At 32.0% G+C, this 23,617-nt stretch overlaps 1 protein-coding gene across 1 annotated transcript; it reads right to left on the reverse strand.

Annotated features, from left to right (window-relative positions):
* Positions 1-12,499: 12,499 nt before the first annotated feature.
* LOC134712646 (uncharacterized) lies at positions 12,500-17,443 on the reverse strand. Its single transcript, XM_063574388.1, has 4 exons — positions 17,268-17,443; positions 14,988-15,148; positions 13,885-13,977; positions 12,500-13,319 (listed from the first exon to the last, which is right to left on the reverse strand). The coding sequence occupies exons 1-4, from the start codon at positions 17,287-17,289 to the stop codon at positions 13,041-13,043; spliced, it is 555 nt and encodes a 184-aa protein (XP_063430458.1). The 5' UTR covers positions 17,290-17,443; the 3' UTR covers positions 12,500-13,040.
* Positions 17,444-23,617: the final 6,174 nt, after the last annotated feature.

Consider the following 23,617-nt stretch of genomic DNA (forward strand, 5'->3'; position numbering starts at 1 on the left):
TTTTTGAAAATTTGAGTTGTAAATTTTCCTAAAAAGTACTTAATTCCGTTCATCTAGTTGTAAATTTTCCTAAAAGAGTACTTATTTCTGTTCATCTATTATGGGTATAAACTAAACTGAACAAGTATTAGTAAACAGGCAGAAAGTCCGACGTTGAATTAATTATTTTACAATTAATTGTTTAAATATATGAGAGAATGTTTTAGGCGAATTTTCTTTAATTACAGATAAATGTATTTTAGGTTCAGGAAATGATTTATTCTTCAGGTACGTCTAAACAGCCGGCCGCTCCACAAAGTTGCACTCAAGACCCATTACCGTAATCATATCACAAATGGAAGTTTTTAACGACCTTGACTGGCTATACAGCCCTTGCACGGTCGGTAATCATATCTGCACACATGATGGATGTTTATATTCGTTATACGCTTCTTATTTTAGAGTTAAATTTTGGTAGAATTGAAATCGCTGGGGCGGATCCAGCCATTTTAAAGAGGGGGGGCCCAACCCAGGACAAAAAAAAGGGGGTCAACTACATGTCCCCATTCAAATGCATTGATCGGCCAAAAAAGGGGGGTTCCAACCCCCCGGAACCCCCCTCCCCCCTCTGAATCCGCTCCTGAATCGAACTTGGATAGATATGTTAATTCTTATAAAATAATGAGGGCACGTGTCACTGATTACACAACTACTGAGCCATGAATTATCCAATCAACAAAATTGATTGGATTATCTTTATTGTTTTTTAGGAATTTTATTGTTTAGTTCAGTTTTACCTTTCACATGAATTTGCATATAGAACAAATAAAATATATATCTCATTCGATGTGCTTTTTCAGTTTATTTTTCATGATGACGGGTAAATTAATTTGTTGTGTTTTGCAGTTCACGAATAAAGAAAATTATTTTATAGTTGCGTTTTTTCTGTAACAAGTTCGATTTTTGTTTTTCAGTGTGATTCTTTTCTCTCTCTCTAAATCAAGTTTTTAAACAAACACAATGTTGACTGAATATCAAATTTTATTACATTTGTATATCTTTATTCTCAACAAACCATTACACAAGAGAAGACAATTATGTACAATATTCAGTTTAACCTTAACGGAAATCTGTGCACGAAGACTTAGTCGTGGTTTGAACGGATTTCGTGTCAATAAACTGTCTTCGAAATAGTCTTTCTTTGTTAATGTTTGTGTCATTTTGGTATTTTGTGGATAGTTGTCTCATTAGCAATCATACCACATCTTCTTTTATTATAATTTCTCGCTACTACAATCTAACTTACATATTTTCTAGAAATAATTATACCCAAAATATCATAATTTTCAAAAAACGGAGACAAGTTCATTTTCAGAATTTATTTTCGCATTGAAATTCGTTTCAGGCTTCTGAAACTGGACTAAACGACTTTAATTAGAAAAAAAAACTTAATAAAAACGGATTTCTTAAAATATTCGTATAACTCAAAAATAGAATTCCTGGACAAGTTCGATAAAAATGAGAAATTACATCTAACTACATGTATATGAGTTTGATTGTTTGAAAAGTACAGCTTTTACCGTTAAGAACGGATTCCATATACAAAACTTTAATTAATATAAATTCTTTTAAAGTATGAACATTTATTTCCCTTTTCAAATTCGTGCAAAGAATTAATTACTGGTCCAGGACATGATAATAAAATTAAGAATAAAACTTAAAAATTTATGGAACGAAATTTTAATAAAAGACGAAAATCTTAAAACATCGTGATATTCATTCTACACGTCACAATATTACTTCCTGCATGGTCACACTGTACTAACAACACAATATATAAAACAACAATAAAGATAATCCAATTAATTTTGTTGATTTGATAATTCATGGCTCAGTAGTTGTGTAATCAGAGACACGTGCCCTTATTATTTACTAAGAATTACAAATGTAACATATCTATCTAAGTTCGATTTCAAATTCTGCCAAATTTAACTCTAAAATTATAAGAAGCGTATAAAGAATATATGCATCCATCCTGTGTGCGATGACTATAAAGTGTCCTGAGTGCACTTCGTATGTCATGAGTGCAATCAGGAGGTCCTTCAAGCGGTGTTTAGACGTACCGTTATTCTTCTGGAAGCTTCAAATTTTTTTTTATCAATTACTTTTACACAAGGAAAATTTTTTGTTTTTTGACCGCATGAACCCCAGTTAATGAGCAAACACAAATTAAGAATTAAAATCGTTTACAATTAAATTTTATAGAAGGAAAAAAAAAGGGGGGGGGGGGGGTAATAAACAAATTTTATTTACGCTCACATACTTCTAAACAGATTTGCATATGTAAGCTCTCTATAGATAATGTTAAATTATTTCAGGAGTTTTAAAAAAAGAATATATTTCGACTAAAATAGTGATTCTTGTTATAGATTTGGTACCTCAGTTTCGACTCAACATTTCATTTTGAATTGTTAGATGGCAAACTCTTTAGGAGAATATTTTATCTGTTCTTTATGTAATTATGGTGATATTGGCGATAATATTCATTATAACAAGGCCTTGTACGAATCCTTGATTATAGAATGTTTGGCAATATAAAAAGACGAAAGTAGACAAACCCTAATTATGCAGGGTTTCACAATTTGATCTCCAAGCGGCCCACATTGTACATATAATAAGATCTATATTTTTCAACGTTTTCAAAATGAAATAACTTGAATTGAAAATTTCCCAACTGTGAAAATTTGTTATTTCTAAAAGTCTTTAATTATTATTTCGGAAACAAAAATTATTTAGCATATTCATATATTTTCATATTTTTTTCCAAGGAAATCTTTTTTTTACAAAGTTTACTTCTATATGTTTTTAACCATCACCAGCGACTTATTTTCTGCCATCACTAATTAGTCCTAATTATTAAAGATCAATTGACCAAATTCAAATGATGATTGGTATATCGTATTGAATATGACAATCGGTCATCCGTGACGTATCCCAAATAACGACGCATGCCGATAGATAGATCATATACAATACAATACAATACAATCATAGTCTCGCAATTTAAATTTCATCAAGGGGACTTAATTAAACCAGTTACTATACAAATCTTGAAAAAAAGATGTACATGTACTTTTTAATATTTTTAAAACAAATTACGAAAACGTTTAGTGTAAAAATCACCGAATATAAATGTTTCTTTCTTGCAGGTTTTCGCATTTGTAAATAACATTAACGCTTTGGAATTCTAATGCAAAAGACAGTCGATTCAAACTGAAATAACTTCTTTAAAGATGGTTTGATTTTTTTCAGAGACACATGTATTATATATGTCTCAATACATGTATTATATGTCTCTGATTTTATCAAAACAAAAATTACAAAATTATAAAATATATTAGTTATCGAATGTATACCCTGAACTCTTACTATTATATATACATGTCCTAAGTTACTTAATGTCCTGTGTGCAACCAGGAGATCCTGAACGGTCTTTAAACGTACCATTATTTTACATGCATATATTCAAAGCTGTTCTTAATTATATGCATACTAGGTATCAGTGGCGGATCCTGGGGGAGGGTTTCGGGGGTTGGAACCACCCCTTTTTTTTTAACGATCAATGCATTTGAATGGTGACATATGGTAGGAACCACCCCCTCCCCCTTTTGTTCTGGGTTGGGACCCCTCCTTTTCAAATGGCTGGCTCCGCCGCAGAGGTATATTTATATAAATATGTGTGTGTACCAGCCCCTCCTAAATCTTGGGAAACAAATGGTAGATTATATAGGGAAACACGGAAGCATGACTGGACGTGACCCCTCTAAGGCAGTCAATGAGTCCCCACTTATGAAAATTTCTGGATCAATCATTGCTTAGTTCTAGTTATCTTAGACCCAGGGGGAAATAAAGCCAATAGGTCTTTTTAAACACATCTTTATTCATAAATGTATATATACGTTTTCTCACGGATTTGTTCATGCGATATTGAAATTATGTTTACTCAATGCGCAATTACTGAAGTTTATATTTGCTACTTTTCTTCTTAATTTCATATAATTTTTTTTGATTTTTTTTTCTTCGAAAAATTAGTGGTGTTGAAATAGGGAATGGACACAGATACCTTATCACATTTAACCAAAAAAATGTTGTATAATGTCATAAATCTGTATTACACGTAGACAGGATGTTCTCTAGAAAACTATACGTTATACACACCCGAGAATACACGCACTGTCGTAATGGAAAATTACTGTATGTTATAGTTACCTGTAATCAGCTTTGCAACACCATGTCATGACAGTTCAAAAAGATTTTCTTCAAATTAAAATGGAATATTCATTTTTCTGTAAAATTTAAAACTTTTAAAAGTAGACTTTGACAAAATTATGAAATAGAAAGAATTGAACAATTTAAAATCGTATTTTAACAAAGATTTAGGTATAATTTTACAACGATCCTTAAAAAATAACCAAACAAACGTTGAATTAAACGATATGAACATACGCAGTTTTATATTAAAATACTGACACACACCAGTTTGCCATCTCAGTATGCAAGGCAAGGGTGCTTGGTGAGGTGCTGGAACTTGATGTACATGTATCATTAAGTTAATACAGTTCTGTTAGGATTGACTGCCTTTTTACAGAGACTTTCTATTCTTACTGTTATCAGTTAGTATAGACTGTTCCTGGCTTAGAATGATTCTCTGCTCAGCAAATGGTGCGTAATTAGCATTTGAATCAAATTTCTTGAAGAAGTAAAAAACACAAATTAATGTATTTGACAACTTTATTCGGGAGCACAGTCTATATTATCCGGCGTAAATAACTTCGAGATTTATGTGGAAGTTTACTCTGCTGCTCGATCTATGCTAATCGATGTTCCAGTATATTTCATATTTATATTTATTCGTGAGGCCTCGTCATCGTTTATATTCACTAAAAGCACAGTCGCCTAAATATTTTGTATGGCGAAAAAATTGCGAAAATTGGGGGAAATAATATATTTTTAGTAGCATTTTTATTTTAAAATCTTAAGAGGTTGCTTGCAAATTTAACTCTAAAATGAGAAGTGTATGACGATCTATAACGAATATAACGTTATACATCCATCATGTGTGCAGATACGACGGCGACTATATAGGGTCTGCCATGAGTGCACTTTGTATGCCCTGCATGTGTGCACCCAGGAGGTCCTCCTGAGCGGTGTTTAGACGTACCGGGAAAATCTTATCTGATTCGGGATCAATTCATCAGTTACACTCCCCTGTCACCAGTGATTCTTTTTTGCTGACATTCTGAAAAAGTATTGTGTAGTCCCTGTGTAAGTGTTGACTCTCAACTTGCACATGTGATTTTTAACACTCCCCGGACTTCTGCAAAAAACAATTATTCAGTTCACTGATTAAGATGGAAGGTAAACGAACAGAAAGTCACAGGACATTCCGACAAAAAGTCACAGGACAAAAAGTCAAACACATGTCAAACTCAGGCATAAAGTAACAAAGTTGATAGGACAAAAAGTCACAAACAATTTGTTGATAATTGATTGAATATAAATGAAAAAAGATTTTGAAACATCTTCTTTTTATTACATATATTCATTTTTAATTTTAGGAAATTGTTCATAATATAAAAAAGAAGATGTGGTATGATTGCCAATGAGACAACTGTCCACAAGAGACCAAAATGACACAGACATTAACAACTAGAGGTCTTTATGGCCTTCAACAATAAGCCAATATAAAGAAGATATGGTATGATTGCCAATGAGACAACTGTCCACAAGAGACCAAAATGACACAGACATTAACAACCATAGGTCATCATACAGCCTTCAACAATGATCAAAGCCCAAGGTAAAGCCCATACCGCATAGTCAGCTGTAAAAGGCAATCATACTATATCTTTTTTTTATATTTACATGTTAAAAAATTGCGTGCAAATGTAATCAAAAGCTGCACACAAACGTAATGATTTTTGTGCGCAAATGTAATGGTAATGTGCGCAAACCTAATGCACTGATTTATTTGTTTTTAATAAATTTTAATTTAAAGTTGCTAGCTACATCATGTTCATGTATAAAACTTTAAGAAAAATACAAAAAGAGTGTTTTCTTGTTCAAAGAAAAATAATCTCAAAACTAAATTGTGACTTTTTGTCCTGTGACAGTGTGTGACTTTTTGACTGTGACTTTCTGTCCTACATTCAGATTGAATAGGGGTGTTTGGTTGACCCCGCCTCCCTCTATCTGAGACTACTATCTCAGTGATGAGCTTTATGTTTCATGTACAAATGTATTGTGCTTGTCATATATGTATGTCGGATAAAAGCTCTACAGACCTCTTATATGTTTATTTTGACATCTTGCATGGTTTTTTATAGCCCCGTATTAAAATTATGCCCCCATTTAAAAAAAAAGGGGGGGGTGTATTCTGTTTTACCCCTGTCTGTCGGACTCTGTCCATCCATCCTTGCGTCAGTCAGTCCTATGATTTTACACATGATAGCCAAGTTGAAAGTTGAAAACTAACAACCTAATTTATGTACAAAAAAATTGAAAAACAGATATGTTACATATAAACAAACGACAATCACTGAATTATCGGATCCTGACTTGGAACAGGCACAACCATAACAAATTGGCAGGGTATACATGGTATAAGGAACTTTGAAAATATTTAGTTTTTGTGGTTTGGTCTATTTTCCGGATACTGTAAGCAATAAGGCCCCTTTATTTAGAGACTGAAATAATTGTAAGATGCACTTAGCTGTCTGTCATATTTTATATGACCTTGACCTCATTTTCATGGTTCATTGGTCAATGAAACACTGCATTGTTTTTGTCAGTTTATCATATGTTTAAAGTTACAGGTAGATTATATTTGGTAGATATGAAACAATTGTGAGGTGTGCATTTCTGAATGGCAGATTCATATATTTTATTGTTCTTTGGTCAATGATAAGTTTTCTTGGTTTTGTCATTTTATCAGGCCACAATTAAAAGAATGTCTGTTTCCCCTCCCCCTGGTCTACCCTTTGTAAACAGACCAGGAAGGCAGGTTCTTGTTAGCTCACCTGACCTGAAAGGTCAAGTGAGCTTTTCTCATCACTTGGCGTCCGTCGTCTGTCGTCCTGCGTCTGTCATCCGTCGTCTGTAAACTTTTACAAAAATCTTCTCCTCTGAAACTACTTGGCCAAATTCTACCAAACTTGGCCACAATCATCCTTGGGGTATCTAGTTTAAAAAATGTGTAGCGTGACCCTTCAAACCAACCAAGATGGCCACCATGGCTAAAAATAGAACATAGGGGTAAAATGCAGTTTTTGGCTTATAACTCAAAAACCAAAGCATTTACAGCAAATCTGAAATGGGGTAAAATTGTTGATCAGGTCAAGATCTATCTGCCCTGAAATTTTCAGACGAATTGGACAACCTGTTGATGGGTTGCTGCCTGTGAAATGGTTATTTTAAGGCAATTTTGCAGTTTTTGGTTATTATCTTGAATACTATTATAGATAGTGATAAACTGTAAAAGCAATAATGTTCAGCAAAGTAAGACCTACAAATAAGCCAGCATTACCAAAATTGTCAGTCTTAAGGAGTTATTGCCCTTTATAGTCAATTTTTAACATCTTTTCATCATTTTTTGTAACTTTTTTAAAAATCTACTTCTCTGAAACTACTTTGCCAAATTTAACCAAACTTGGCCACAATTATCATTGTGGTTTGTAGTTTAAAAAATGTGTCCGATGACCCAGCCTACCAAACAAAATGGCCAACATGGCTAAAATTAGAACATAGTGGTAAAATGCAGGTTTTGCTTTATATCTTTGAAACTAAGACATTTAGGGCAAATCTTTTTAGATTTAAATGTCCATCCGAATAAGATATATCCCCTCACAAATTTTCAGTTGAATTGGACAACCTGTTGTTGGGTTGCTGCCCTAAAATTGGTGATTTTAAGGTAATTTTGCAGTTTTTGGTTATTATCTTGAATACTATTATAGATAGAGATAAACTGTAGACAGCAATAATGTTCAGCAAAGTAAGATCTACAAATAAGTCAGCATGATCAAAATTGTTAGAGGACCCCTTAAGGAGTTATTGCCCTTTATAGTCAATATTGAACAACTTTTCGTCATTTTTGTAACTTGTATAAAAATCATTTATAAAACTACTTGGCCAAATTTAACCAAACTTGGCCACAATCATAATACTAGGGTATCTATTTTAAAAAAAGTTTCTAATGACCCCGCCTACCAACGAAGATGGCCGACATCAGTAAGCACATTAACAGGTGAGCGACACAGGCTCTTGAACATGTTGAAAGCCTCTAGTTTTTTTTAACAGGATGTCATGGATGTGATTGTCATAGCATGGTCACATGAATGGTTTGACTTGTCCAGTCCAGGCCACTTATCAGTTGTTTGTGCTCAATTTGAGTGTATTTATTTAGATTATCAATCCTTCTGCTTTCAAGCACTTTCGAAAAATGGAAACAAATTATTTTCAGGAAAAAAAAATTTTTTTTGTGGAAAATAATTTTTTGACCCGGGCGCTTATTTTTTACCCGTGTGGGGGGAGGGGAAACAAACATATTTTTAATTTTGGCCTTAAATTTTTTAAGCATAGGTCTACTTGTTGTATGGAATGACTACAAGGTATCATATAAAAAAAAGATGTCTGCCTGCCAAGGATAATTTTACTGTGACCTCATATTCATAGAATAATGATAATATTCATGATATTGAACAGCAAGAATGATGAGTAAGTTGATGTTATATACAAATAAGACAAAATTTTCAGTTGCCTACTAATTATGTAATACATGTAGTAGTTATTTTTGTCATTAAATGATATTTACCCTTTTATGAGTAGGGCAAGAACATGAAAGATAAAGGGGAAACTAAAAACAGAAGAAATTATCAACAAAATAAGATTTACAGAGGTCAACAAAGTCTAAATGGTAAGTCCACTGTTATAAATTTTTTTGTCCTTGAATAATGATTAAATATTTATTAAAATAAGATGTGGTATGATGAAAGAGGAAACTATCCATAAGAGTTCAATTTAGTGGATGTAAGCATTGCAATTACTTATTAGAGGCCATTGATGGCCTGTAAGTAATGAGAAAACCCATACCCTATACATGTTATAGTAATCTATAAAAGTCAACACTAACCAAATTTGAAACAGAGCATCAATTCAAACGTCAAATATACCAGACTAATTTATAAAACAAAAAATTATGAAAAATAAAAATGACAGATATAAACCAACGTCAACCACTGAACTATGTACAAGCTCCTGATATTAGACAGGTATAATATGGCTGGGTTGATATAAAAATAAGAAACACTTAGCAGTCTGATTTCCAATGAGACATTTCTCCAATAGAGATCAAATGACATTTAAGGAGGCTCTAGCGTATAACAATTTCATAAAAATGTTTAATATTTTTTTTTCATAACTCATTTTATTTATAACTTTATCATATGGTACACCAAATCATTCAAAACAATCGATTCGGTTTGGCCCCAGATGACTTTTAAAATGCATATATCATTGAAAGAGCTCCAAATTATCTCCCTTTGGAGCAAAAATGCCAATTTTTTGGCATTAGAAATGTAATATCTTATTTTACTCATCGGTGGCCTATATTTTTTATTATAATTTTGAATAAGCTGTACTTTACTAAACTATTATAAAATTCAAGCGATTTCTTTAATTTAGTACTTGAATATTTAAATGAAAGTTTATTATATTAATCATCAACATGATAAAATAGCCATTTTATTGATCTCTTCACTGATAATTTTTGAGTTTGTGTATTTGTAGGTCTGACATATCGATTTTCATGGTCATCATTCACAGATCAATGAACGGAAAACTTAAAGCTGGTATTTTTTTCCATAGTGCGACTTTTTTATTAATTTGAAATGGAACATGTTTTTTCCTACATTTATTTGAAAGAAGAAATTTCAACATTATGACTATAAACAAAAAGGAGTCATATCATCACGATCATTGATGCACAAGAACTTGATCATATAAATACAACAATGTAATTATCAATTGAAAGATGGAACGAATGAACTAGATATTAGAATGTTGTTGTCCAAATAAACTTGCTTTGTCTTCTCATTTGAATCTCTCCATTCAATAAAGATGTACAGAGGAAGATCTTTGAAGAACAGATTGAAAAAATGTTTTGTCTAAGAATTGCAGGAATATTCTAGTGAATGAAATTATTTATTGACTTCACTCTTATATAGTGGACTGAATAATTGTACATAGCAAGTTGGGAATAAAGAAAGCAAAAACTTTAACAAAAAGTGTTTATATTATAAATTTGCAAATATAAGCATACTATTATGTACACCACAAAGGTATATATAATTCAAATTGTTTGCCTATACAAGTATTGCAATGAACCTATAACAAAGAAAATCTTACCTCATGAAAAGAGTGAACTATTCAGTCAGAATATGAAATATGTTTTCAGTTCTATTTTTCATAATAGAATAAACAAGACAAAGATTTCAAAACAATATTTTTTATTTATTTAGAAATTTCATGATTTTGTTTCAGTGAAAGAAGGACTTTATTCTTTGACTGTAAAATATTATTATTATACATTCCAAAATAAGAATAATCTTTATTGTCATATAAACAAATAAAAAACATGTTTGTGACAATTTTTTTTTTTTATATATATATGTATATATAAAAAATATAAAAAAACCTTGTATACATTTAAAACATTTTACTACCAAACAGCATTCATTGTAACATACACATAACTTTATATTTATATATATTTATAATTTTAATCCTATAGGAATTTATTTTGTCCCATGGGATATTAAAAATCCCATGGGATAATTATAGTCCCATGGGATTTTTTTTGTCCCATGGGACAACAAATATCCCATGGGACTACAATAATCCCATGGGACCAAAAAAAATCCCATGGGATTTAACCAAAATCCCATGGGATAATGGTAAATCCCATGGGATTTTGCCCTGTCCCATGGGATATTGAAAATCCCATGTTTTTATAATTCAAATTGCAAAATAAATATGAAAGTAACAGTATAAAACCAATGAAATTATTGAATCCCATGTAATTCCGCACATTTTGGTTATATACATGATATTGTAGCTCTTGTTTGAGGCGGCGGCGGATTTGCAAATGAGTGTTTTGCAAATTAAAAGTGTCCAGTGTTCTGGATGTTAACTGATTGATAATTTAGTCTTAGATACATGATTTATCTTCCTAGTAGTTAGTGGTTTTTAACTAATTTTCAGTTGCTTCAAGTACTCTGACTCACATCTGTATTTGTTGTTGGGATACACAAATACATGGCCACATCCACTCTATGTATTTGTTGTTGGGATACACAAGTACATGGCCACATCCACTCTATGTATGTGTTGTTGGGATACACAAGTAAATGGCCACATCCACTCTATGTATTTGTTGTTGGGATACACAAGTACATGGCCACATCCACTCTATGTATTTGTTAGATTTCTATGTGTATCCATCTGGTGAGTTGAGCCATCATCAACTGATTTTTATACATGTAGTTTGTTCTTATTATGTAGTTTCACCACTGTCCTTGGTCCCAAGTCAGGAACTTGTAATTCAATGGTAGTCGTTTGTTGATGTGCAACATATTTGTTATTCGTTCATTTTTTTGTACATAAAGTTAGGCCGTTAGTTTTCTCTTTTGAATTGTTTTACATTTGTCTTTTTAGGGCCTTCATAGCTGACATATATATTGGATTTGCTCATTCTTAATGGTCGTACAGTGACTTTTACTTGTTACTTTCTGTGTATTTTGGTCTTTTGTTGAGAGTTGTCTCATTGGAAATCATACCACATCTTCTTTCAAATATGAACTGTTTAAAAAGAAACAAAATATATTTCCCTTTTGAAAATAAATTTGAAAGAGTGTAATCAGGTGATATAAGATGTTTTTTTTTTTATCCTATTGTAAAATTTGTGATAAATGGAAGAAATATGACAAAAAGTCACTTGGCTCCTATTTAGATAAAATGTATAAATATTGTGGATATTCAAATATAACATATCGTAATTATAAGTCATTTGTATGGCTGATATTAATGTAAATGAATTTACATGATGTTGTCTATTTTCATGTCTCTCCATATATTACACTATAAACTATTTACTTCCTTTACTTGCTATGCTCATGCAAGAATTAATTTCAATTTTCAATTGCAAAACAAAAAAAACTTGCATTGCTTATTCAAAAACATTTTTAACAAGTGATTTCAGTTTAATGATATTTAATTACAAGGTTTTTTGATAAATCTGAGTATGACTTTATCTCATGTTGTCGTTATTATGTGTTACTGTAAATGGTTTGTAAGAGATGAGACTTGAAATGTTGTCTTGTCTGCAACGTCGAAGTAAGTAAACTCTTGTATAAAACACATAAAACACATAAAACAAATATGTAAAGAAATAATTAAAGCCGTGTGATTTATATTTGAAATATTTTTTATTCATTTAAATCTATACTCAGATGATAATGGTCAATATATCTTTACATTTTATAAAAATATATATTTAAATGTTTATATCCCGTTTCACATTTCATTTCACGAGTACCAACAGAACTATATTTACATATTCATATTGTTTAAAATGATCCACATCAGTCTCTACACAGTAAGATAACAACACATACTTAGATTGATTGTCCTTCACGACAGCTGAGGTAGTGCTTTGTCTATAGGTAGGAAACATTTATGTTTTAATTATAGTATAATATACATTTTCTAGGAATATCGAGAGAACTATTACGTATATGTCACAAGAGAAGACAACTCTTACGTATGTAACAACGTGTAACAACGCATAATTAAATTTCACTCATAAAATGAAAGCTTATAGACAATTCACAGTATAACAGAAATCTAATAGACATAAGTGGTGTATTTCTTTGCTCTAGGTGTATGTGACGAGAATAAAACGGACGCTTTTACTTGCTCCAGACATATTAAATACAAATTATATTTATTTATGTATATTTTGAAGGAGAAGTGTTATCTGTTACACATGGACCATTTCCTGTTCTTCCACGAAATTTGCGCCAATTACATAACAGAACGGCGTTACAACAATCAATGACCATCACCAAAACAGCAGCCACAATAAACATCGCCATCAGAGTATCGTGATGTGAATATCCACATTGCTCCTTCTTCTCACCGCAAGTAACAGCTCCTCGTATGATTTCACTTGAAGGGTATCCAAGTAATCCAAACGAAGCACACGTCAAACCAAATAAAGCATTCCACTGTAAACAAAGTAAAAATACACGGGTTTAAAGAACATATAATTAATATTAGATATCATTTTGATATACGAGTACAATGACGAATTTTTACAAAACAGTAATTATAGAGATTATTAAGAAACTCGTGATGTACGTGTTATAAAAAAAACTTATATATTGTGTTAAACCCCATCCACTCCGAACCCTCAAACATTAACTTGTTCATTCAATCATTGTGTTATACCACACATTCCCCTGTGTTATTTGACAATCAATGCATTTGAATTGGGACATATAGTTGGACCCCATCTATGTCCTGGGTTGGGAACCCCTTTTTAAAATGGCTGGATCCGCCCCTGCACGATCTCTCATGACCAGTTACCTTTACCAAACATTTTAGTTTGTATATTTCAGGTTTTTTCACTTGTTTGTGTGAAATATAATTTGTTTATCTATTGTTTGATAGTTATATAAGAACCCTACGGCCCAGCATTGTATTGTTTTGGATTATATATGTGATTATTTTAAATGTTTTCAATGATTCAAAACTAACTTTCACTACCCTAAAGATTAGTAAATGACATACCAGGTTTCTTTCTTTAGCTGACTCCTCCCCTGTTGTTATAGATTCAGTGGCCTTAAAGTTAGCAATAATTCCTATTAATCCTAAAATAAATCCCTAAAAAATACAATGTATACATGAAATATTACCAGGCATTTGTATAGCGTATAAAAAATACAATGTATACATGAAATATTACCAGGCATTTGTATAGCAGGTATAATTGTATGGTTACAGAATAATTATCACATAGTATATAATACAGTAAGACTTCTAATAAACCATCTATGCATATATGTTTTCTCCAGAAATTTATTTATTTCTCTATTAAGTTTCAGTTATGAATATCTTATCGTTCATTATCAAAGCTTTAATGATAAATATCCCATCGTTTATTACAATGTACCTATCAGTAAAAAAAAGGTCCAAAAGTTCATTAAGCTTAAGGTATAATTGTCCCATCGTTTATTAATCGAACTTTGGATACAAATATCCCATCTGTTATTTATCAAACTTTGGATATACATGTTCCGTCGTTTATAAATCAAATTTTGGATATAAATGTCCCATTGGTCAAACTTTGGACGTAGATGTCCCATCGTTTATTAATCGAACTACTTTCTTGACATATACACCCAGTAATTTGTATTATACTTGAAGTTCCATTATACCAGCCATGCAATACAGGTATTTGTATTATACTTTACTTTCAAAGACATAGACGGACGCTCGATTAATTTCGACCTATTTTAATGTGTATGTTCAAATACCACGCCTTAATTATTTCTATTAACCTTCTTTATGGTTTCCTATCTTGAGTTGTTCTTTATACAAATGTATTTTACAACAAGAATGTGTCCCAAGTACAAGGATGCCCATCTGCACTATCAATTTCTATGTTTGTTGGACCGTGAAAATGGGATAAAATCTCTAATTTGGCATTAAAATTAGAAAGATCATATCATAGGGAACATGTTTACTAAGTTTCAAGGTGATTGGACTTCAACTTCATCAAAAATTACCTCGACCAAAAACTTTAACCTGAAGCAGGACGGACGAACGGACGGACGCACAGACAGAAAACATAATGCCCATAAAGAGTACACAAAAACATAACAAGTACTTACATAAACTCCGACATATATAGGTGAACCACCAATAATAGGGTATTTTGCACCATCCTGGGTCGCTAGAATGGCTATTCCCAAAATAGTTACGATCGGAGAAATAACACACACGATAAAAGAAATTATTTTTTGGACCTTTAACCCTTGTCTTCTGCGAGCGACTGAAATTAAAAAAATTTTTTTTGTCAAATTGAATTACAATATGCATAGAACATAGGAAAACTTAACTGGGAAAGAGATATAAAAATTGAGCTATGCTTAATAATGAAGTTTTACACACATGTACAAATACCAACCGCATATTGCTCCCTATATATTTGAAAGGTTAATTTGCGGTATATCAACCATGTATGGTTCCCTATTTGCGATATGTCACTCCCAATTTACGGTATATCGCTCCATATTTGTACCGTATATATGTAAAATTATTTGAGGTACTCTGTGTTTCCGAATAATCCAAAGAATTATGTTTTAGCTTTGCAATTGCGAATCTTATTTGCATTACAATGTAGGAATAGTAAATCAAAAATTGTACGAGACTTCCTGATTTATTTATTAATGAATTCAAAATTGTCTCTGAAAGAAAATACCTTAACTTACCTGAGTTTTCTAAAAAAAACTTACTACATATTTTCGTGTTTTTATATTACAAAATCCTAGCATAACAATAAGTATTGCTGTTATTGTTCACAAGTGTGAACCCTATTTTATTAAAGAGTTGTGAATTATGAGGACTATTTAATTCCCTTTCCTTCAAATGTAAGAATATAGATGCACATGTTCTTAGCAAAACATATATTCAGGTGAAAATACGGAGCACTGTTGGATACAGATATATAGCCTTGTGTTTTTTTACGCCAAGAGCTGGAGACGCAAGCTAGCGCTGTAGGTTTGCTGGAGAAGCAAGCTAGCGCTGAAGGTTTATCCGTAAGTTTGCCATATGAGAAAGATAACATTTAGAAAGAAAAAAAACTTAATATCTGAACTTTGTAAATTTTCAATGTATTTCAATAAAACCAAAGGGATGAACATGTACTGTTATCCATCACAGAATTTAGGAGTAGTTTTCGACTATTAGAACAAACATATTAATTAAAAATCTAAAATACTACATATAGTCTGAATCAACATGGTACAATTGAATGTTATATTAAAGTTAGTTGGAATTGATTATACAAATGCAAAATTATTCCCTTTCTTTACTTTTCATTTACACATAATATCCAAACATAGCTATCGGCATTTGAACTCTCTACCCATATATCGATAGGACGAATGTGAAAAACTAGGACAGGGCGTGTGTACGGTGTTTGATGTTCTATCGAGAATATTGTTTACTTACTGAGGAAAGTTTTAAATTTCAAATTGAACAAATGAGGGTGTCGATGGGACTTACAAACAGCTTGTTTTATGTCGATTCATGTTATACATTCTCATTATTTAGATTTCTTTCTTATTTCATCCGAGTTGTTGAATACATTGTCATATTTTGATTTTTAGTCAGTTGTTGAATAGTATTAATTAGAGGACATATTTACAGCAACGGCGAAATAAAATCATTTAATTCAGCTAATTTAAAACATAGGAAATACAGCAGGTGAAAAATGGTCCATAAAAATTTGATTCAAAATTGCATTATTGATTTATAAAATATTTTTCAGAATGTCGTTGGTTTGTAAGATAAAAAAAATTATGTCAGAATGCAAAACAAGATTTAAAATCTGTACAAATGGCTTTTATTCAGTAAATTTTATACGCCCCAGATAAAGGGGAATGGTGTAGTGTCAGATCTCGAGTCAGATCTCGAGTGTCGGATAATGCGATTTAAAATACATGTACGTAAAGATAAATAACATACCAGCAGAGAGGTATTTTGTAAATCGCCAAGACACATACTAGATTTATTCATATGAAATCTACCAAAAAACTTAGACGTTGAGTAAAATGTGTTGAAGATTGAAGTTCCGTATCTTATGATTGTTGTATTATTCTCTACATTTATTAACTTGTATATATGGTTTTTTTTTATAACTTCCTTATGACTTTTAGTGAATTTAATCTATGTATATTAAATGAACAGGGTCTAGTTGTTGTAACTAAACAACGGTCATACTTAATTATACAAAATATGACCCAGTAAATAAATAAATACACGATTTAAAAAAAATTAAACAATGTACACACACTTTAGAAATACATAAATAAATCAAGGATTTGTTTAGTACACAACCTTGAATGAATGAGAGAAAACAATCATTAACATAATAATTAAAATAGTACCTGCTTCTTCATCGTATCCCATGTTTTTAATTTTATGGTCAATTTATCCGGCTAGACCTTCGTTTCAACTTTGTGTACCAATAATGATCAATAATTGACGTTTCTCCTTTTTTAAATACCTGTCTCAGTTTCGAAATACTTCAATGATCGTAATGATTGGTATTTTTAAATACAAGGGGTCGTCTCAAAGTACAATAACATATTACGATAATGCCAAATGAAAGCATATTAAAATAAAACCGAAACAAAAAATACGACATCTTTATCATATAAAAAGAACAATTTTTATAGAATATTGATTTTTAAAACATTTTTTAAAAGGCTGGACTTGTTAGAGAAATCCACATCACAACTTTAATCTGGATATAGACAACTACCATATTGTAACAGTGAAAAAAACACCGATTATTTCAGATCAAGAAAAGTAACTGGTTTAATGCATCCTAAAATTAGATATTTCTCTTTATTATTCTTTTATAACCCACTATAAAATTACACTATAATTACACAGGAACACAAATTTCATGAAATGTATTTTAACTATATCTAAATCCCAAATATATTTATATATATATTAAGACGAAGTTTCGTTTGTGTACGGTTAATTATGTATTGATGTACGGCTACTTGTATTTTACAGCATCAGCAAGTAACTATACCCGTTGATGCTCCCTTACAATGATGACATCCTCGCTCAAACAAACATCCTTTTGATAAAGTTATGTTTCACAATATAGAAGTGAACACTTGAGTGGGACATCATAGCGTGCAGGAGAAAAATAACTACTTTTATCCATAAGCTCCTTCCTTTAGATTGATTGTTTGTTGCTAAACGTCTAGTGGCATATTTCAGACATAGGGTTGCTAAACGTCTAGTGGCATATTTCAGACATAACCCTATGGTCTGGATAAATCGAAGAAAAGGATACAGGAAAGATAAAAAAATAAGTTTATAATGAGGGATATCGTCTTACTGAATACAGTAGTATTGGCCAATGAACGTGCACATTTAATATACTTCAACAAAGGGTTTCGTAAATCTCACAAGAAATATTGAACTTCATCTTGTGTCTTCTGCAGCAATGTTTAATTTACAAAGAACTGCAAAAGTTTCTTTAAATGCATCTCACTTCTAATGAAGTTACCTTTTTTATCAAAGCATTTCATATATATAGTTTTTTTAATCTCATTGTAAAATATTTATATACTTCAGTATTCCCATTCCAAAAAGGAGGTTAAAATTACAAATGTTAGCAATATACATACATTTGTCTTTGTACTGACATATAACAATTTGTTTATCTTCAACAATCGTATATGACCTATTCGGTGATCTTATTGTAGCATCGTCGATGAATCGAGTGCGGGAGGTCTTGGATTTGGACCCTGATCAGGTCAAAACCAAAGACTTGGAAATTTGTATTTGCTTTGCTGCTTCTCTGCTAAACAAGCGGCATTTATGAGCATGATCTAAGACTGGTCTGCTCGGAAATAGAATAATGTGTCATGGTAAGATCACGTGTCTTCCTGTGGACGGTCACCATGTGAACCAGAATAAGCAGGGGAAAAAACGATTCAACGTGACGGTCAAGTACGTAGCGTTATATATTAATAATTTAATTTTGGATGTAACGCGTCTTCTGATTGGCTGACGTTATTTTGTTAAGAGCCCATAGACATAATTTAGTCATGTGACCGTGATGCATCAACGTTTTTTCATGGTTTTCTACGATTTAAAATGGAATTTAGAATTAAATTATAAGAAATGACTGCAATATTTTTTCTGTCTATTCCAAATAACATAAAAAATGTGGTGCCACTGTAAAATAACGCGCTACGCGCGTTATTCAGTGAGCACCAAATTTTTTATGTTATTTCTTCATAGACAGAAAAAATATTACAGTCATTCCTTAAATGCATCATGAATTCTTCCGGACTATGCATTTCATTTGCCACTGGACGTTTAGAAGCTACATATCCATCCAACATTATTATATCTTTGTGTGTGCGGGTGAAACTGCGGTGATGAATCTTCAGTTATATGTTTAAAATGGTATAGAATGACAATATTTGGAGCAGCAGCAAGCTTCAGAAAATGAAGATAAAAATATACTTTGGTGACGACCATTTGATATTCTGGGGGGGGGGGGGGGGGGGGGGGGGACAGGAGGATTTGTTTTTGATCGGTTATTTATTTTTGTAAACTTGTAAACTGAGAGGACAGATTATTCATTTTCTGCACTATTGAAGCAAGATTTTTCATTTTCATTAAAGCAAGGGACTGATTATTCATTTTCACAACTATATTTATGATATTCGAAAACATACAATTTTTTTTAAATATTTGTTAATTATGAATAATACATGTATAGTCAAGTCATTATGTACCATTTAATCAGAAAAGATCATAATTCCCCGCTGAAATTTTAAGATTCAAGATTTCATTCATAACCTCAGACACATACTTGTGTACAAGAGGACAATTTAATATACAACATTTTAAGATGATACATAGCGATACAGGACAAAAGAAACACCAATACATAGTAACAAGTATATTATAAAAGACAATTGGTATAATTAGATTAAGTATTTTATGATTTTCTTCACGAAATGAATCATTTATTTATATTCCAAAGTAATAAACATGGGCTGCCTGAACATGTATTGCCTACATATATAGTATTAAAGTTAATTTTAGTAAATTTAGTTTACCTAGCCTCTTTGAAAAGTAGTGTGCAACATAATTTGCCGAGCGGAGCTAGGCAAAAAAAATTTTGAAGGGTTTTGGAACCGCTGAAGGCCCAAGAAGCTATAAACCTGCTAAGTTATTTATTTTCAATACATTGCAAGTCAGGTTATTTATTTTCAAACTACCCCAGAACAAACCATTTATTTTTGTGATTATCAAGGCTGAGTTATTTCTTTTCAAAATCCTCCTGCCCCCCCCCCCCCCCCCCCAGAATATCAAATGGTCGTCCCTTAACAAAATTCATAAATGAGGGGAAGGGCTCAGAATCCCCCTTCTCCCCTTCAACACCCTTAAGTAGGCGCAATTAATCCATAACCCTTAAATGAAATGAATTGACATATCTTTTTTCTTAATATGAATTATCATTCTAAATTTGTGAAAGAAAGTTAAAAGGGTAAACTTTGCATTTTATTCATACATAAAACACTCTAGGTTCAATAGATAAAGTAGAATATTCATATCTTATTGTTGTTCGTTTTTTTCTACATTGGCTAGACGTATAGGGGGTGGGTTGAGATCTATTTAAACTCATTTAATCCCGCCTCTGGCCTTTGTTTAATAGTCTTGTGATTTTTAATTTTAGTTTCTTGTGCATACTAAGTAATTCGGAGTTTAGTATGACGTCCATTATCACTGAAATAGTATAATTTTTAAGGTCAGCTGAAGGACGCCTCCGGGTGCAGGAGTTCCTCGCTGCACTGAAGACACATGGGTGGATTTCAGCTGTTTTCTGCTCTATGATCGGGTTGTTGTCTATGACACATTCCCCATTTCCATTCTCAATTTGTTATTTGTATTCGTTCGTCGCGTGCTACGATCATTTCGATGAATATGCTTTTATACTGAATTTATTTGATTTAATAAACAATACACCACCTCCGGCGAAAATAAACCTGAATGTAGCGTAATGATAATTGGGTAATTGTTACGTGTTTATAGTTCACACCTTTTGGGGATTCTTTTTATTTTATTATTTTCTAAAGGATTCAGCTGACAAACCATCTGACGTATAGTAGGCTTGGAGATATTTAGTGGATCACAAGAATAAAGTTTCTAATATTCTGCTCTTTTGACATTTACTTGGATGTCTTTAAAAATGCCTACTAACGATGCCAAGGCGTTCTTTTTGTAATTTGGATTGAATTAGAGATATAACCCCTTATAAACGCCATAATATCATTATTAATTTGATTACCCGTAGGATGCCTGTAAGGCTGTTACTAGACAAAAAAGAAAGAAAAGAACCTTACTGTTACAATGTTTCACACATTTTGAGACGATCCCTGTAACCCACACAAGTACAAGTTGAAAAACTAGGATCATTTTCCTTTACATAAATATAGTAATTGGCTATTACACATAGTCTATAAATCAATGCCTTCGTGACGTACTATCGTGTTGCTATTTATAACAATAAATGTATGGTTAAAGATATAATAGTGTGTAGAGTTATAATCTATAATATACAGTGCATTTATCAAATTTAGAAGTAATTATGCCAAAAAAAATTCAGATGTCGTTTTTGACACTTAAAGTAATAAATGATTATATTTATTTTGAAAAAAAAATGAACAGAACTGGCTGCTAAAAGTGAATTGTCGTTTCACTATTTCCCTTTCATTAATGATTGAAATCGTATTTTCAATTTTTGTAAAAGAATTTTATTATTGTAATCCAGAACCCATAAAGAGCATCATTTTATAACAATATTATGACAATCTATATTATTAAACGAGAAGACCGCATTTTTGGTGTCGCTTCTCTTCCTTCCACAATAAATCAATCATCATGCCTCTGTGTCCTATAGGTAACATGCATAGTCGCATTTGTCATCCGTTCTTATGATTATTCAAATTGAGTTATTTTGGGAGAAAAACGACAAAAAAGAAGTCCGCAAATGATTCCGTCATCAGACTGACTTTTAGTCATAGATAAGACTTCCTGTTTGAAACATGCGCAAATACAACCAATCGTATGATAGATAACAAAAAAGAAAATAGATAAGCCAATCAGAGCGTTCTTCATTTCATGGTGCTTACATTGCAAGAACCCGACAACTATTATACCTCCTTAAAGAGGACAATTATTGTTTGCGTTTATCTACATGTAAACTACGATTATACTTTTTTTAAATATAGAGAATCTCTGTATTCTGTCTACTGTTTTTTTAAATGTTTACTATTCAGGGGGTCATACCAGTTGCACTTATATTAAAATAAGTAAAACATGTGACACAAGAACAACCAATCGTAGAGCGTTCTCCTTATCACGGTGTTTAGATCGCAAAAATCACAACTATTATATCCCTTAGAGAGGACAAATATTTTTCGCGTTTACGATTATACTACTTTGATGTCAGGGATTTATTGTTAAAAGGGAAAATAGTGATTTGGCAAAAATGAAAGTAAGGTAGAGATTAGAGGGAGGCAGGACCTTTTTCGGGGCGCCAGGATCGGGTGTTTTTAAGCTCGGGATTTGGGGATTGATACTTACGGGATCCGGGAATATATTTTTCGATTTCGGGATATGAATTTCTTTAAATTCTGCATCTCGGGATTTCATGGTTTTAAGCCCGGGATTTCGGGATCAGGACCCCTCCGATCGACAACTCCTAAAATTAGCCTTAGTCGGTATTAGTCATTTATACATGATTCAAATCCTACCATTGGCATATTAATAAGGCTCTAAAAAAGGCACTGAAGGATTGTCATAGAAGCATATTTTTTAGACTAATAATGGTCTATATATAAACAGTTACATTTATTTCATGTTTGAAACGGTGCAAATTTTTAATTTGATTTAGACTTTATCAAAAGAAGCATTGTAGCAAAGGTGGTCGTGAACCAGAAACACGAATATAATGGAATTTAACAGAAAGGAAACAAATATCGGACTTTGGAAAAGGGGAGATACCTTTTATGTAATTCTCAATACATGATATCTTTAACAAAAAATCATCCAACAACAGTTCACAAGCTGTATATGCCCGCGATTTCGCGGGTGTTTTCTAGTATGATTAAAAATAGCAAATATGCAGTAGACCCTTTTAATGACATATATATGAAATATATGATATTAATATTATAGTGGAGCAGACTAAATTAAATAATAATCAGTGGCGGATCCAGAATTTTTCATAAGTGGGGGCCCGCTGACTGACCTAAGAGGGGGCCCACTCCGGTCACGCTTCAGTGATTCCATATATAAGCAACAAAAAATTTTCTCAAAAAGGGGGGGCCGGGCCCCCTGCCCCCCCTAAATCCGCCTACTGCCAGTAAAACATAATGATCAATTAATGTTTACCAATCGTCTAGTGATGAAAATATTGTGATTTCATTATGCAGAGAAACAAATTTATATGTTTAATATGTAGAGAAACAAATGTTTATGTTATTTATAGGAACAAATTTCTATGTTATGAAAATGTATAAATACTAGTTGCTTTTTAATCCGTCTCGCATACTTCTTTTTAGAATGGCATTAATAATTTTAAAAAAAAGTTTACTTTTACAATGTAAATTGAGTATACTGTATAATTGATGGTTTGAGACGACCAGACAGAAGCTAGCGAACAATAGCTAGCGAACAATAAGCCAGC

This window comes from Mytilus trossulus, chromosome 3 (assembly GCF_036588685.1).
Source record: "Mytilus trossulus isolate FHL-02 chromosome 3, PNRI_Mtr1.1.1.hap1, whole genome shotgun sequence".
NCBI classification, from domain to species: Eukaryota; Metazoa; Mollusca; class Bivalvia; order Mytilida; family Mytilidae; genus Mytilus; species Mytilus trossulus.

What these genes read in the sequence shown, in the direction of transcription:
- LOC134712646 (XM_063574388.1), bottom strand. Translation starts at nt 17,289, where the DNA reads ATGGGATACGATGAAGAAGCAG. An exon ending in GGGATACGATGAAGAAGCAG is followed by an intron (nt 15,149 to 17,267) that starts GTACTATTTTAA and finishes TTTTAATTTCAG; the next exon opens with TCGCTCGCAGAAGACAAGGG. An exon ending in CAGCTAAAGAAAGAAACCTG is followed by an intron (nt 13,320 to 13,884) that starts GTATGTCATTTA and finishes CTTTGTTTACAG; the next exon opens with TGGAATGCTTTATTTGGTTT.